The 15,078-nt window shown below is 54.5% G+C and overlaps 1 protein-coding gene across 28 annotated transcripts in view; it reads right to left on the reverse strand.

The window, feature by feature from the left end:
* Positions 1-15,078, reverse strand: part of PTK2 (protein tyrosine kinase 2) — a 261,143-nt gene that overhangs the window by 50,006 nt on the left and 196,059 nt on the right. For all 28 annotated transcript variants that reach the window (XM_040494532.1, XM_040494512.1, XM_040494533.1 and 25 more), the window contains 6 exons: positions 13,748-13,832; positions 12,469-12,569; positions 10,047-10,162; positions 9,062-9,162; positions 5,949-6,038; positions 3,168-3,372 (listed from right to left, as the gene is read on the reverse strand). In XM_040494532.1, coding sequence (XP_040350466.1) covers positions 3,168-3,372; positions 5,949-6,038; positions 9,062-9,162; positions 10,047-10,162; positions 12,469-12,569; positions 13,748-13,832 — 698 coding nt within the window. The remainder of the gene's footprint in view (positions 1-3,167; positions 3,373-5,948; positions 6,039-9,061; positions 9,163-10,046; positions 10,163-12,468; positions 12,570-13,747; positions 13,833-15,078) is intronic.

A 15,078-nucleotide genomic window follows, 5' to 3' on the forward strand; every position in this document is an offset into this window, starting at 1 on the left:
CAAAATGCATGCAGTCCACGGTAATTTGAGTTCATTCGAGATCTTTTCTCTTAAGGTCACGGAGAATGGGATTTGGGAAACACTTTTAACGGACCTGGAGTAAGGACTCTCTGAGATTTACTACTTTGTCAAAATCTTTGATACGATAAAAACTGCGTAAAACTCCGTAAAAGAATCTATTTAATCATTGTGACGTACTGTGACCTGTAAGTGTCCAAGAGCTCTTATATATAAAGTTACGTTTTTTGGCCTCTTTGGGAGCCATATTACACACGTTCAAGATGCAAAGTGAAACTCCACTTCTGACTAAACAGAAACAAACAGAATTAACGCTCAACGACCTGCGTTAACTGTGCGCAAGAGATCCAGAAGTCATAGTCTAGGTACAGTATGTATTTTATGTGTGTGTGGGTATGAAATCATTATATTTAGTTCTACAAATTCACCTTGCAGAGTTTTGGGAACTAGTTTTCCTAATGCGGCAGTGCTTCAGTGAACGCTGATGTGAGCTTTCATGCGCAACGCCATGATTGGAGCGTTGTGTGGGCCCTACTGTGCGCAGGCCCCTGGCCTGCGGGTGCGGGCAGCACCGAGGCGAGTATGACGATCCCTGCCCTCAAGGAGCCTCAGTCTAGTAGGGCTGGGACATACTAGACTGTGAGCTCCTCGAGGGCAGGAAAGGTGTAGTCCTCCTGCCCCAGAGACCGGGCCCCAGGCTCAGCCCTCGTGGCGCCCACGGTGTTTGTGGAACGGGCTGAACGCGGGCGCAGCCGTCTGTGGCAGCACAGGGGGAGCACGACAAGAACAAAGTGCTCCGGAGACTCCGCGGGGGAGGCTCGTCAGCTGTGGAGCCGCTGTGCGAAAGAAGGCGAGAGAGACGGGCAGGATTCCACCAGGTGGAGAAGAGGGCGTCCCAGGCCGAGGGGGTTAGTGAGGCCACCGTGTGAGAAAGGGGCAGGATGGAAGGAATCCTCAGTCCATTCTGGAAGCCTCCACCTCACATGGGACGGGGGGTGGGCGGTGGGGGTAGCAGGAACCCACTGAGGGCTGTTCCAGTGAGGGAGCTGCCTATCTGCAGTGATGATTCATGAGATCCACTAAGGAGCTCTGCCAGACAGACGGAGGGCGGTCTGGGGGAGGGGAGGGGGTCTGAAGACACTGTGTCGAGTCTCCCCAGCTGCGCAGTTGGGGACGGTGAGGGATCACCGTTCACTCCAAGATGGAGACGAGGAAAGGTACCTTTGTAACCTACAGAAGGCGAGGGCCAGGGGCTGCCGGGGAGGCAAGGTGACTGGCTGATTGTAGGATGAACGGGGGCCCAGCAGCCATCTAAAAGGCGGCTTTGGGACTCGAGAGAAAAGGCAGGACGGAAGCTGCAGACACAGAGGGGAGAGTTTAGACGGCCCAGGAAGCGCACAGAGAAAGGAGAGCGGCCCAGGACGGACATGCGCTCGGAACTCATAGCGTCGTGGAAAAGCAGCAGGGTGGCGAGACAGAGGAGGAGTCTGGGAGGCAGGGGGAGGGACCGGTGTCACAGAGGGGAGGAATTCTGAGGACAGAATCTGTCAAATTCTGAGGAAAGATCAAGGAGAAACAAAAAAAAGGATGAGCGAAACATGAAACAAAGCACATTCAAAATCCAGCTCTAGCAGTGAGAGCACGAATCATTAGCTGTAGGACGGTCAAGAAACTGGAGACTTTTAGCCTGAAGAGAGGCATCTGGAAACACTTGAAGGACCGTCACGTGGAAGGCAGAGCTGAGTTGTTCTGTGGGGCCCGACAGGATGGGCCCAGGCCCGCAGGGGAGCGTCACGGGGCCCCAGGAGGAGCCCCTCGCAGGGCGTGCCTCTCGCTGTACGGGACCTGCTGGCCCGTCTGGTCCCCTGGGCTGTGAACCCTGGGGACGGCTTGTGCTGTGTTCACTGTTGAATGCCCAGAACCTCACTGACAACGAAGGAGGCGCTTAGCCAAGAATTCCTGACTGGATGAATGTCTTAAGTCTCTGCCAGCAGCCTTACTAATTCCTCCCTGAAGCACGCTCCTCCCACGGAGACTTGTCTGGCGAGCGGACTTGCCTGAAGATGGGGTGGGGCCTCAGGCACTGGGGGGTAAGGATGGGCCGGAGGCACTACCAGGACCTCCTGGATCCTAACACTCGGTAATTTTTATGAAAAAAACCTAAAATACACCAAAATTTTAAAGTTCGCACACAAAATAGAGGAAGTGTGAAACCGGTGAAACGGCACCCGTTCAACCACGGCGTTGGTTACACAACGAGGCTCCCCGTGGGTATGTATCGCGTGAAGATACCTTACTGCTTACAGTGCTAAGTCTCAGTCTAGACTTCAGTTCGGCAACCGTTCACTGAGCACGTATCAGACCCCTGTGCCGGGGCCGCAGAAATGAGCACGACGCGGTGATGCCCGTCGAGAGCGCGGAGGCCGGCCGGGGACCAGACGCGCAGATGCGGAATCCTCAGGCCGGGTGGCGGGGTCCGCTGTGGGCAGACACCCTGAGGGGCCCCGCAGGCCGCCAAGTCCCCGTGTGCTCCCTCCGGGGGCGCGGGAGCTACCGAAAGTCTGAGTCTGACCGCGCGTGGCACCAAGCACGAGCCGCCACATGGCCGCGCAACAGGCAGGGGGGTGTTTTAACTGTAACAGAAGGAGTACCGAAAGGGTTCCGGAGGGTGGCCATCTCTCTGGGGGCAGGGCTGATGAGGAAAGGCCCCCGAAGGGGTGACATCTGAGCAGGGTTCTGGGCACCAAACAGGTGGTCGTGTGTCGGGAGCGGAGGAGCACGCAGATGGCGGGCTGTGCCAGAAGCGCAGGCGGTTGGGAGCCGGCGACGGGAGGAGGGCTGGGGACGGGACTGCCGGGCGGCCGGGGACGACATTCCTGCGGGCCTTGTCGGCCGGGCTAAGTCCGTCAGAAGTTGGGGAGGAGAGATTCGGCCGTGATTGGAAGCTTATTAAGATCTTAAGGCCTAATGTCCTGAGGAGTCTAGCAAAGTATAGATAAAAGCAAACCCATTAAGAAAGTCATCACGTTCGCCCGCGAGTAAGTTAGCCTTAGACGTGTGGACAGAAGGACCTCGCGGCGCGAGGACTGCGAGGGGGGTGAAGCCGCGTGAGCCTGCCCCAGCCCCGGCCCTCGCTCCCCCACTCCTACCTGAGCTGAGCTTTGAGCTCAGTGAACCGGGGCCGCCTGCTGGGGTCATAGGCCCAGCATTTCGTCATAAGGCTGTAGAGGGTGGGAGGGCAATTTGGAGGCATCGGTAATCTCTCCCCGTTCTCGATGCGACCGATCACATCATTGTTCTTCACTCCTTGAAACGGCTTCACGCCATGCATCAGTATCTCCCACATACACACACCTGTGAAGCGGGATGAAAACAGACCGTGAACTTCGCAGGAAGCGGGGGAGGCCCGGGAGTCGGGGGGCGGGGGAGGGAGGCTTCACCGCTGGCGCCAGGGGACCAGCTGTGGGACTCCGGCCTGAGCGGCCAGATAAGACAGCGCTCCGTGAGCTCTGCGGTGAACGAGCGCGGCACCATTAACTTCATCTGACGTGAACGGCGAAAGAGTGAACGGTGACCCGAACAGCCCACGGCTTTTCGAAGAGGTTTACTCCTCTAAACATCCCGTGTTAGAAAATGGCCCACCGGGGACGGTGATCCCTCACGTTTCACGAACCAGTTCAAAACAAGCTGAATGAATCCTGCCTTCCCCCCGCTGCGGTCCGACCTGCCGGTGACCGCGGCAGCCGACCCGAGGCCTAACGAAGAAAATGCTGAAGTCCAAGCCTCGCGTCTTAGGACACCCGGACCCCTTTCGCGAGGCTGGCCGTGCGTGGCTAGGGTGCTCATCGGCACCGTCACCGGCTTACGCGTGCTCCAGACTCCCTGGGCCGGGGCGGCCCTGCCCACAGCCTCCTCACTCACCCTGCATCCTCGCGGACCACACGCGTTCTCGGGCTCCTCTGAACAACGCTTGAGCGCCCGCGTTTAAAGAAAGACGAACGGAGCCTAAGGCGGAGAATGACAACCACACGAAGCTCCGTTCGGGGAACCGAAAGGGCAGACTGGCCGCGACGGTGGGGGACTCCACCCCCCCCCGAAACGCACCGCACGCACGCGCCTTTCTGGTGTTAACTTCGCCACACTTAGGGCCCCTTCGGCTCTCTCCCCACGGACTCCCCCTGGGAAAGCCTCACGGGTCTCCGTCCTACCCGTGCGCGTGTAACGTGCTTGAAGGGAGGAGACGCACTTGGGGTGTCCGCAGTACCTAACGTGGGGTGTGCCTCTGGGGAAGCAGGGCACGGCATCGTACCCATGTGAATTATGTCTCGACGGGATCCAAATTCCAGGCATTTCAAAGTGAAGAGTGCGTGACCAAAAAACCGCCTTGGCTCTGCGTTTTTCACCAGAAATCATGACAACGTTATTGGTAATGACAACGCAGGTCGTCATTTCTTGAGACCTTAAAATGTTTCTGGCGCTTTGAAATTTACATGTCCTGAATCGTTACACCTCACATTTCTCTAAATGCCGCATCCTATCAAATAAATCTAAGATGTCACTGGCTAGAATATACACCACTATTTTATGTGACCAAAAAAGGGGGGGATGTGACACAATCCTCTAAGAAAACCTCTAAGAATTCTTTCCGTCCTACCAAAGAGTGCTTTCAAACCCATGCAGACGAGGAGGCAACGGCAGCTGCCGTACGAGTGCAGGCAGGGCACCACGTGCCACACCCCCCCAGTGACACCGACCGTGACACGCTGCTGACTTACGACACACCCCAGTTGCAGAGAAGTTAAAATGGGAAGACACAGGCACCGTGGACTCTGTGCAAACCGCAATTCCCTTCACAGCAACCTTCAACTTGCTGTCTGGGTCACACAGCCGATGAGCGGGGCTCTGGGACACAGAGCCGTGTCCGTCAGACCCCAGGGCCCTTTCTAAATTGTGCCACGCGATTTCCTACTCTGCTAAAAAGCTCCTTCCTTCACCTGTTATTACTTAGGGCGCTGGATGAAACCAACAATCAGTACACAGAAGAAAAAATAGGAACACAGACTCGATGTACGTAAAGTTATTTCTAAATACAGGGAAAAAAGGTACGTAACGTTACGAAGACTTCTCCTCTGAAATAGTTTAAAATCTAGCAGAGAAAACACACACACAGACTCCTCACAAGATGAATGCGGAGCGTCGTGGCCAAGAGAGAAAGCGCAGGGAGCACGGCGACGGGCAGGTTCCGTCTGTAGGACGCACCCGCCACAGGAGGCTTCGCAGAAGAGGGGACGCGTGAGGTGGCCCCGACATCGGGACAGAATCTCACCCAGAGGAGACGGGCTTAGGACGTGCTCCGGGCAGACGGAGTTACGCCAGAAGACTGGGGTGGGGAAGGAGTGTCGTGCGTATCAAAACGGGAGACTGGTCTCAAATGTGACGGAGCAAGGGCCACCGTCGCGCCACTCAGGAGGGTCCGTGACGGCCCACAGAGGAGGAGGACGGCGCCCGACCCGGAGCAGGTGGCAAGGCACGGGGTAGGCATCGGGGCAGAAGCCACAGAGGACCCAGGAGCAAACCGTGAGGCCGAGAGACAAGTCAGGAGGAGGTCAGACCCCAGGACGGGACGGGACCCCAGACCCACGAAGCACGCGGTCACAGAACCAGAGGGACAGGTCAACCACGTACGGTCAGTCACACGGAAGGAACGGACGAGACGGCAGAGCGAGACGGAAGGGGGAGAAGAGAGCCAGAGCGGGGCCTCCCAGAAGTGACACACAGCGCTGGCGCTCGGCTGGTGCCCCGTGCCCGGCGAAGGAGCGGTCCGACGAGGGAAGGCACGTCAGCCCACGCCGTGAAAAGAGGTGACGCCACGTGCGTTGTGTAGCATACACAAAGCACAACGTAACAACACGAAACTTCACGATACTCACCAAACATCCACACGTCACTGGCTGAGGTAAAACGTCGAAAGTTGATGGACTCTGGAGCCATCCATTTAATAGGCAACTTTCCTTTGGAAGCTAGAAGATTAATTTTAGAAAGTGAATTTTCCTTGTTATCTGCTCAAGGATCTCACAGCTACAGCTAGCAGAGACTTTTACTTCCAAAATAAAAAGCTTTAAGCATCTGACCCCTTGGACTCTGATTATTTGGGAGAGCTACTTTCTGTTTCCTGCCTTTCTGTCAGGTCATTGGGAGTAGTTGCTGACGCCGCGGGAGGGAGATAAAACACTGAGGTCCTTCCCTCCGCAGAGAGGCGGGGAACGAGGGAGAGGGAGCCCCGCACCCGGTCACGTGGAGCTGGAGCTGGGCGGTTTCCCCGACAGCTCCTCGTCCACAGGCTGCAGCCTCTGCTAAGGACACGTGGTCGGCTCTCGTTCCCAGGAGGGAACCGGTGTTTCTAGGGAAACACGTACGTACACATACGACGTCTCACATCGATTCCAACCTAAGCCCCGAAAACAACTTGTCCTGGTAGGCTCTCTTTTCTTCAGAAAACGAGGTTCAGACACGTTATGTGACTTGCCAGAGGCCGCCCCACCGCCAGGTGCCAGAGCTGGGGTTCAAGGCCAGGCCCTGGCCCAGAGCCAGAGGGGCTCGGGCCGTCCGGCACCGCCCCCACCCGTCCCCACGCCCCAGTGAAGACAGGCTCCAGATGCCCGCTGCTCCTACGAAAGCACCACATGACTGCGAGTTACAGATGTCAGCGACTGGCCGAATGCGCCAACTCGGGTTACGCAGGGAGGACTGGCGACGACGCCGTCACCAGTACGTGAAGAGCAGGACGGACGATGGAATGAGAAAGTACAGTCCTCAGGACAGCCTGAAGCATCGCGCTTTCGAGGCCACACAAACCTTCCTTCTGTGCCACAAAGGAAAGGACTCAGCGCCCCACTGAACGTTCCTTCGGCCGTGCGGTTACCACGTGGGCAACCCTGGGTCCCCCTTCTCGAGGAGTTCTAATCCTAAGAGGTGGAAGCAGAGTCTACTCGTACACGGCGGGGGGCGCAGCACAGACGCCGGGTCAAGGCCACGTGCTCCGGAAGCAGAGGTGGCCGAGGAGCGAGCGGTGGGTCAGGACGGCACCGGCAGGGCGCGGAGCTGCGGGGGGCGGGGCAGGAGCCCTGGGCCACAGGGTCTGGACCTCCTTCTGCCAGCGCCCAACGCCCCTCAGCACTCTCAGGAGACGGCTCTGCTTCATGGATTTATTCCCACTCGAAGCGCCTTCACGGCCACGGAGGTCAAATCCTCTGTGCGGCGCCTTCCAAACCAGCGACTCGGCGCCTGTGTTCTGAACGAAGGGCCGCTGACCTCTAGGAGTGCTCTCCTGGAACCCGACGGACTGTGCACGTAGGGACCTGAGCCGGCAGCAAGCACACGCACCTGTCAGCTGCTCACTACAGATGCCACCCACGTGCTGTGGGGCCTCGGCTGCCACCCTGCTCGGGGCTCAGCCTTCACTGGGAGTCCCGCGCCTGGGCTCGTCAGGGCTCGGGTGGGGTACGAGAGGTACTTTAAAACAGCAGAAAACCAACTTGGCCATTTTTAAGTTAAATGACTAACTAAAATGAATAAACAGCTGAAGAATTTTCTTTTCACGTAACCCAGAGCCACTACTGAAACCCTTCCAGGCTGCAGCACACAGTGGGCACACGGAAAGGGAAGAGCCGTGAGCCATGGTGTAAAATGAAGGAAACTCATTTTGTATGTAAAAACCTGGGCTCATTTTGCCACAACATAAAAATTTAAGTAGTAAAGAAACTAGCCTTTCTAAAACAGTAGTAATCCTTAGAATATATACCAGGAGCATGGTTCGGATTTAAAACTGAAACCTTAGCTCAAGTACTAGGAACATGAAAATTTATTACTAAAAAGACTTGTTCAATAATGCAAGGAACCAAGTCAATCTGATTCCAAAATTGACAAAACTAAAGGAAAAGCACACGAGCTAAATCTCTGCTCGAAAACAAACGCATTGATGCCTACGGCACGAGCAGACTGGAGATCTCTCCGTCTGACTGCTCTCGGCGTGCCAGGGGGCCCAGCCCCCCTTGCTGTGCGGGTCGGACTGGGTTCACCGGCTGGAGGACATCGGAGGGGATTCCGAGTTTTGGCTACTGGAACTAAAGTCGCGACGAACATCTAAACTCAGGTTTTGTGTGAATGTCAGTCTTCGTTTCTCTGAGAGAAGTACCCAGCATTGGAACTGCTGGATTGTATGGTAGGTGCATATTTAACTGCTTAAGACTCTGCAAAACTCTTCCAGGGTTTTAAATGGACCATTTTACATTCTCACAAGCAAGCTGTGAGCAATTTAGTTTCTCTGCATCTTTGCCAGCATTTGGTGTTATCACTACTTTTGACTGTAGCCATTCCGACAGGCGTGAAAAAATACCTCCTCACAGTCTGAACCCGCATCTCCCCAAGGCCAGGGATCCCGAAGGCCTCTGCACAGGCTTCGTTGCCCTCCTCGAATCCTCTCCAGCGCGGCTTCCCTTCCCACCTGCTGTCGGTGTCGTAGTCTGTATTTGTTTTCCCTGCTGAATTCTCAGAGCTCACCCCACACTGCGGACACTGGTCCTTTGCTGAATGGCCCGTGGTTGTAGGAGGGCACTGTGGTTGGCCAGTACCCTCTCCCAGTCTGCACCTTGCCTTTTCACCCTCTTCGCAGGGTCTTTTGCAGAACAAAAAGTTCTCATTTGGATGAGGTCCTTTCTGTCAGGTGTTTCCCTTATGGACCCTGTTTTTGGTGTCAAAGCCCTCGATCCCAAAGATTTACTCCTACGGTTTTCAAAAAAGCTCTCCAGCTTTATGTTTTGGAATGAAGTCCCTGACCCACTGTGAGTTAATGGGCAGTAAGGCAAGGCTGACGTAAGGTGTCGTCCGTGGAAGTCTGGCTGCTGCAGGAGGCGTGGAGAAGGCCGTGAACTGGGGTCACACCCCTGTCACACTTCAGCCGAGCGGACGAGGGCACACCTTCTGAAGACGTAAGAATCGTTAAGGATTCTGAGCCTACCGCCTCTTGCTTGCTTGGATTCCTTACCTTTGTAGTAAGTACTGTCTTCCATATACCGGGATAATCCAAAGTCTCCTAATTTTACGCAATCGTTTGAGGACACCAGAACATTCCGAGCAGCAATGTCCCTGAAGAGGAAGAATTCCGGGTAATGGATTTTAATATAAGGAAACAAACCTACAAACTCCTCTATATTATATAAAGACATACCGACAGGTACTCTGAAAGACAGTTTATAGACAATGCAAACAGGAGATTTGTTACAAGCCAAAAAATAGACAATTTTACAATTTTACTTCAAAGACGATCCTTTAGGCAGTTGTCTACTCATTAACATAATGACTAGTATTCTGAACGGCTGCGGAGTACATTCTCCCGTAATGAAACCGCTTACCACTTTTTGAACCACCACCCTCCTGACCGCACTGACAGACAGTGACGCACGCGTGGGGTCTCAACCCTGCTGCTACTAAGAGACCTCGTTCCATAAAAGTTGTCATCTAAACGCCTGTGAACGATTTTGCTGACGCCATCTGTTTCAGTGCTGGGTAACAAAGTCCCAGGAAACAAACTGAGGGCTTTCTCTTGCATTCAAAGAAGGGACCCAGATGAGAAGCAGAAATTCCACCGAACGCCAGCAGATGTCACTCGTGACCCTTCGGGGGGTCCCAGGAAGCCCCAGGACAGTGACTGTTTTAGGTCCGCATGCTTACTGCTCTAGGGCACGTACAAGCTCTCAACAGTATTTGCTTCCCGAAGGCAAGCAAAGGTTTCAGGCTTCACATGAGGAAAGCCCTCCGGATGTGACTATGGCTCCTCCCTCGGCCAGTACAAGGGCAGCGCGACTTTGCGATACTGCCCGCCTACGGGAGGCCGGTGGCACGCGGGATCGCAGGGCACACCGAGTACCTCTTCCTCCCCCCCCCTCCCCCCCCGTGGAGGACTCTCTGCTCCCACCTCCCACCCCTGCCCCCGCTGCAGGGCAGCTCACCAGCTTTAGCCTGGATCTTACCTGTGCACGAATCTTTTGCTCTCCAGATACGCCAGAGCTGTGCTAAGCTGATAGGCATACAGGATCAAAGACGCGAGATCCAAACTGTACTTCCTCACTTGCAGAAACGACCTCAGCTTTGGGAACAGTGACCGAGATGAAAAAGAATTAGTGACCGAGAACAGAAATCAAGAGCTGAAGAGCTATGTTCAACAACGGTGCACAATCGCACACACACTTGTAGAAGAATGGCTTCAATTCTTCTAAAATGAGGTGTAACGAATCAGCCATATGGCTCAGAAATTATGGTTCATCATTCTTTATTTGAAATCCTATTTTAAGATTGGAATCTTTGGGGTGCCTGGGTGGCTCAGTCGGTTAAGCATCTGATTCTTAATTTCAGCTCAGGTCATGATCTCATGGTTTGTGGGATCAAGCCCTATGTCTAGCTCCTTGCTGATGGCATGGAGCCTCTTGGGATTCTCTCTCTCTCTCTCTCTCTCTCTCTCTCTCTCTCTCTCTCTCTCCCTCTCTCTCTCCACCCCTCCCCTGCTTGCTCACTCTCTCTCTCAAAAAAAAAAGCTTAAAAAACATACTGAAATCTTCATGATTGTAGACAATTTTTTTAATGTTTATTTTTGAGAGAGAGAGAGAAAGAGATAGCACAAGCAGGGGAGGGGCAGAGAGAGAGGGGGAACAGAGGATCTGAAGCAGGCTCCGCACTAACAGCAGAGAACCCAATGTGGGGCTTGAACTCACAAACCATGAGATCATGACCTGAGCCAGAGTTGGACACTTAACCAACTGAGCCACACAGGCACTCTCTCTTTTTTTTTTAAACATTTGTTTTTGAGAGAGAGAGAAAGAGGGAGTGTGCATACGAGTAGGGGAGGGGCAGAGACAGAGAGACAGAGAGAGCGACAGGGTCCAAGGCAGGCTCTGAACGGACAGCAGAAAGCCCAACGCAGGGCTTGAACTCACAAACCGTGAGATCATGATGTGGGCCAAAGCCGGACGCTTAACCAACTGAGCCACCCAAACACCCCACACATTTCTGGAAAAAAATACAGAAAGATTCTGCAAGGGAATGAATAAAATCGCAGTGTGAAATACTGCTCGATAACCATAGTTGGAGGACACACAGAACTAGACACCGAGCGAGCCTGGCACGTAGCCTGGCCGATGCACCTGCGGCCCCACACCTTGCTGTGTCCCAGGCCAGACCTGAGGAGAAGGTGATGGGGAGGAAGGGGAGCCAGGTGCAGTTCTCCTACCCACCCTCCAGGAAGTTCAGGCTGCAGAGGGTGCTGGGCAGTCATGCCACTGGTCCTTATTACTACTGTCATAATCAATTCAGCTAAAGGCCACCGTGGCAAAGGGAGGCAGATGAATTTAACCCTAACTCTACAGAATCAATACATAAAGGAGAAAGATTTAGTGACAGTTTAAGCCGGAAAAATTAGCAAATTCTCCAAAAGCAAAACCAGAAAGATATCGTGAACAAAATACATATGTCAGAACTGTTTCCTTTGGAAAGGCAGGGCAGAGGACGAAGAGATCCCGGGGAGGCCTTAGTTATTTCATCCAGCAAACTAGGTTATCAAGTACAGAGGGGAGCCACCAGGCAGGCCCTCCCGGGGGAGGGAGGCTGACGCGGTCACGAAGAGGAGGAAGAATCCAGACTGCTCTCTGACATCTGGGCCCCGGAACCCCTAACCGCCATGAAAAGCAACACTGCGCTCGGTGCTCTTTAAAAGACAAGGGGCGCGTACAGTGCTTCGGAAGGCGGAAGTACCGACTGTCAGCACCGGAAGGTCAAGGGTCGGCATCTGGAAAACGGGGCTGTGTTCATCCCCACGCAGGCAGGCTACAGAGCGGCCTGGAGGCGGGAACAAGTCTGATTCAGCAGCCTGGGGCTGGCCTCTGACACGCTTCCAGGGGATGGTGACACACTAAGTGGAGAGTTTCCGTGTTTGGGAGAAAGTCAAATAAGGAGATCTGTCTATGTGTGTTCCTCCCATTCTCAACAGAAACTGTGACTAACCGCAGTCGGTCGGAGAGACACCGTGAAATGAGTTCTCAGAGGAACAAGGAACTGCAGGTTCACGTAAATGCAGCGCTAAGGCACCACAACTGCACGAAGACTGGCTCTTCCATTGTCAAACCCCTGGGCTGGCACGAGGCAGCAGCACCACAGAGGAAGGAGGGACCACCCGGTCCCCACTGCTGCCAGTGCTGAGTTAGGGCATCACCCGGGGGTTCACCGATGAAGATGTTCTATTCCCCGAACCCAAAGGACGAGGGCATCCGTAACGTACTCCCCTTTTCCAAACAAAGGACACCAAACAGCCAGCGCAGGCTGGGCGAGTCCCAGTCACGGGACTGCTATTTAATCACAGTGACGGCAGGCCGGCAGACGGGCCGGGTCTGAGGGCCAGGTTACCTCTCCAAGCGTGCACAGCTCCATGATTATCCAGACGGGGTTCTCCGTGATGACACCGACCAGCTTCACGATGTGGGGGTGGTCAAACTGGCGCATCGTTACTAGGGAGAGACAGGTGTCCAAGGTCACTCTTCTGGTAGAGCGTTAGGTAAGGGGGCTGCTGTGCCCTGTGTTTTCTTGGCCTAGGTGCTCTGCAGAAACAAGCGAGCTGAGACAGGCTTTGTCTCGTACTTAAGACACAGGAACAGGATTAAAGACAGACTTAGACTTTTTTCTGATGAAAGTTACAGTATGGTTTTGAGGAGTTATAACGTATTGACGAAGTCAGTGTGATTTACTCTGTGACTTATTAATCTATTGGACTGTCAGGTGGTAAATATTTACTGAAATGGAAGGTAGAAGGCCTTCAATCGATGTACATGTAATGAAGGACACAGGGAGCCATTCACATGACCAATGTCTACTGAGCGCCTTTCACAGCGGGGCGCTGTGTCTGAGCAGTGAGCAGAGCAGACACGGCCCGAGTCCCCATGGAGCTTAGAGCCCAGAGAAACGGAATAATAATTTTTAGGCAATGTTTACCTAGTTACAAATACTGAGGAAGGTGAGAGTGTGGTCCTGTGACACAGCCTCCTGAGGGGAAACTATTTTCATCACGCGGTCAGATGAGACGGGACAAGCCATGGGAGGGTAGGAAGGGCATCCCAGCCTGAAGGCAGCTGGGAAGAGCCAGGCAGGTGCAGACGGACAGGACAAGCTACTAGCTCTCCATGAGTCTGTACTCTGCAGGGAACACCCACCCACGCGAGACCCTCCCAGCAATTTCATCCCTGGACACGTGAACAGAGAGCTGAGGGGTGGGCACTGTAGCAGGAGCAGGGCCCTGGCCATGGTCCCGGCTCTTTGCCCAGTCTGTGAGCTCCCTCAGGGTGGGGACCGCGTCTGTCCTGCTCACCCCCAACTCTAGGGTCTGGTGGCACCTGGGCTGGACTCATTTCTACATCTGCCCAATTCCAGGGCCAGGATGCTGAATGGCGCAGGTACCAAAGGACACAGGGACAGTAAATCTGTCGACCTTTACACCCAAACATCAGGGCTTACCTGGACGATGTGGAGACAGGCGCCTCTACAGATACAGGTAGTAATTTGCAAGGCAAGACAGTAAATGCAGTTGTCACATAGAAGTCAGAATATTCTTTTTCTTACTTCTTAGAGATGGCTTGTATTTTACACAGAGAAAACGTCAAATGGAGCTTCACAGAAATTTCTAGAAACTTACAGGCTTCTTGAAGGAATTTCTCTCGCACGCTGTCCGAGGTACAGTTTTTACATGTTTTAATTGCGACCGCCAAAGCCGGATTCTCCTGCGTCAGGGAAATTTCAGAATCACACACATGCAAAAAGAGGTTCGCTACATGAATCAACGGGCACGTTCACGAAGAGCTGTTTGTTCTGCAACTATGTGGACTGTGGACCAGGCAGGATCAGAACTGAAAACCTCAGGAGAAGAACACTCCAAATACTCAGCAAGACCCCAGAAGAAACGGACACGGCGTTAAAATGCTGGAGGTCATTCATTCGTTCGTCGTCCCACGAACACTTTCTGCTGCGTGCCAGGCAGCCTTCCAGGCGCTCAGGACGCACCCTGGGCTAAAGGCAGCAGCGTTCCCTGCTCTACTCAGGCTTCCGTTCCGGCAAAGAGCAGACAACGCACACAAGGAGTGAGCTCATCACAGAGCATGTTCGCGCGGAACAGTGGCGTGGACCAGGAAGGAGCGTGTCAGGATGTGCGAGGCAGAGACAAGGGCGAAAAAATGGAAGGAGGGAGGGAGGGACTGGCGGGCGGGCACAGCCAGGGTCACAGTGCTGCGGCTAGGGCAGTGGTGGGGGCAGGGCCGAGGCGGTGCGCTGGGACAGGCAGCCCGAGCGGGGCCCTCTGGACCAAAAGAAAGGCGCCCCGGGGAGAGCGGTGCCATGGCTGACCTCTGGCTGAGAAGGAGCACCTGCTCCGGGAGCTGATGGGGGTGGGGGGAGGCGCAGTGGTGGGGTGGCGGCTGGGGCAAGTGTGGGCAGTGCAGGTGACGCAGGGTGAGGTGCGATGCTGGTAAGGAGACTTCAGGTGTTTGGTGAGAGAAAGGGAAGCAGCAGTTCGAGCAGGACCAGGACGTGAGGGGCGTGAGGTGGCGGGGAGATAGCGTGGCACCCAGGGCAGCGGCAGGAGGATCCGGCAGAGTTCAGGGTCGGATCCGCAGGAGATCCTCGCGGGCTGGGGCACGAGCACAGCACCCAGCCGCCCAGCAGTGTGGGAGGTCAGGGAGAGGGGGAGACACAAGGCAGACTCAGAGGGGGACCACCAAGGTGGAGAGAAACCAAGAAGGCGTGTCGATCTGCCTGCCAAAGAAGCTAATATCTTCTCGAACGAATTCAAAAGACAGAGCTTGAACAAGACAAATGAGGCCATTCCAAGCCTCAATGGAATACCATGGACGGTTTTCATTTACTTCATTATACTTTATTTTTAGAGAGAGAAAGCATGAGAGAGAGAGAGAGAGAAGGAGGGAGGGAGAGGGAGAGAGAATCCCAAGCAGGCTCCAGGCTCAGTGCAAAGCC

The sequence above is a fragment of the Herpailurus yagouaroundi genome, unplaced genomic scaffold (assembly GCF_014898765.1).
Source record: "Herpailurus yagouaroundi ecotype Mexico unplaced genomic scaffold, PumYag 186, whole genome shotgun sequence".
Lineage (NCBI taxonomy): Eukaryota > Metazoa > Chordata > Mammalia > Carnivora > Felidae > Herpailurus > Herpailurus yagouaroundi.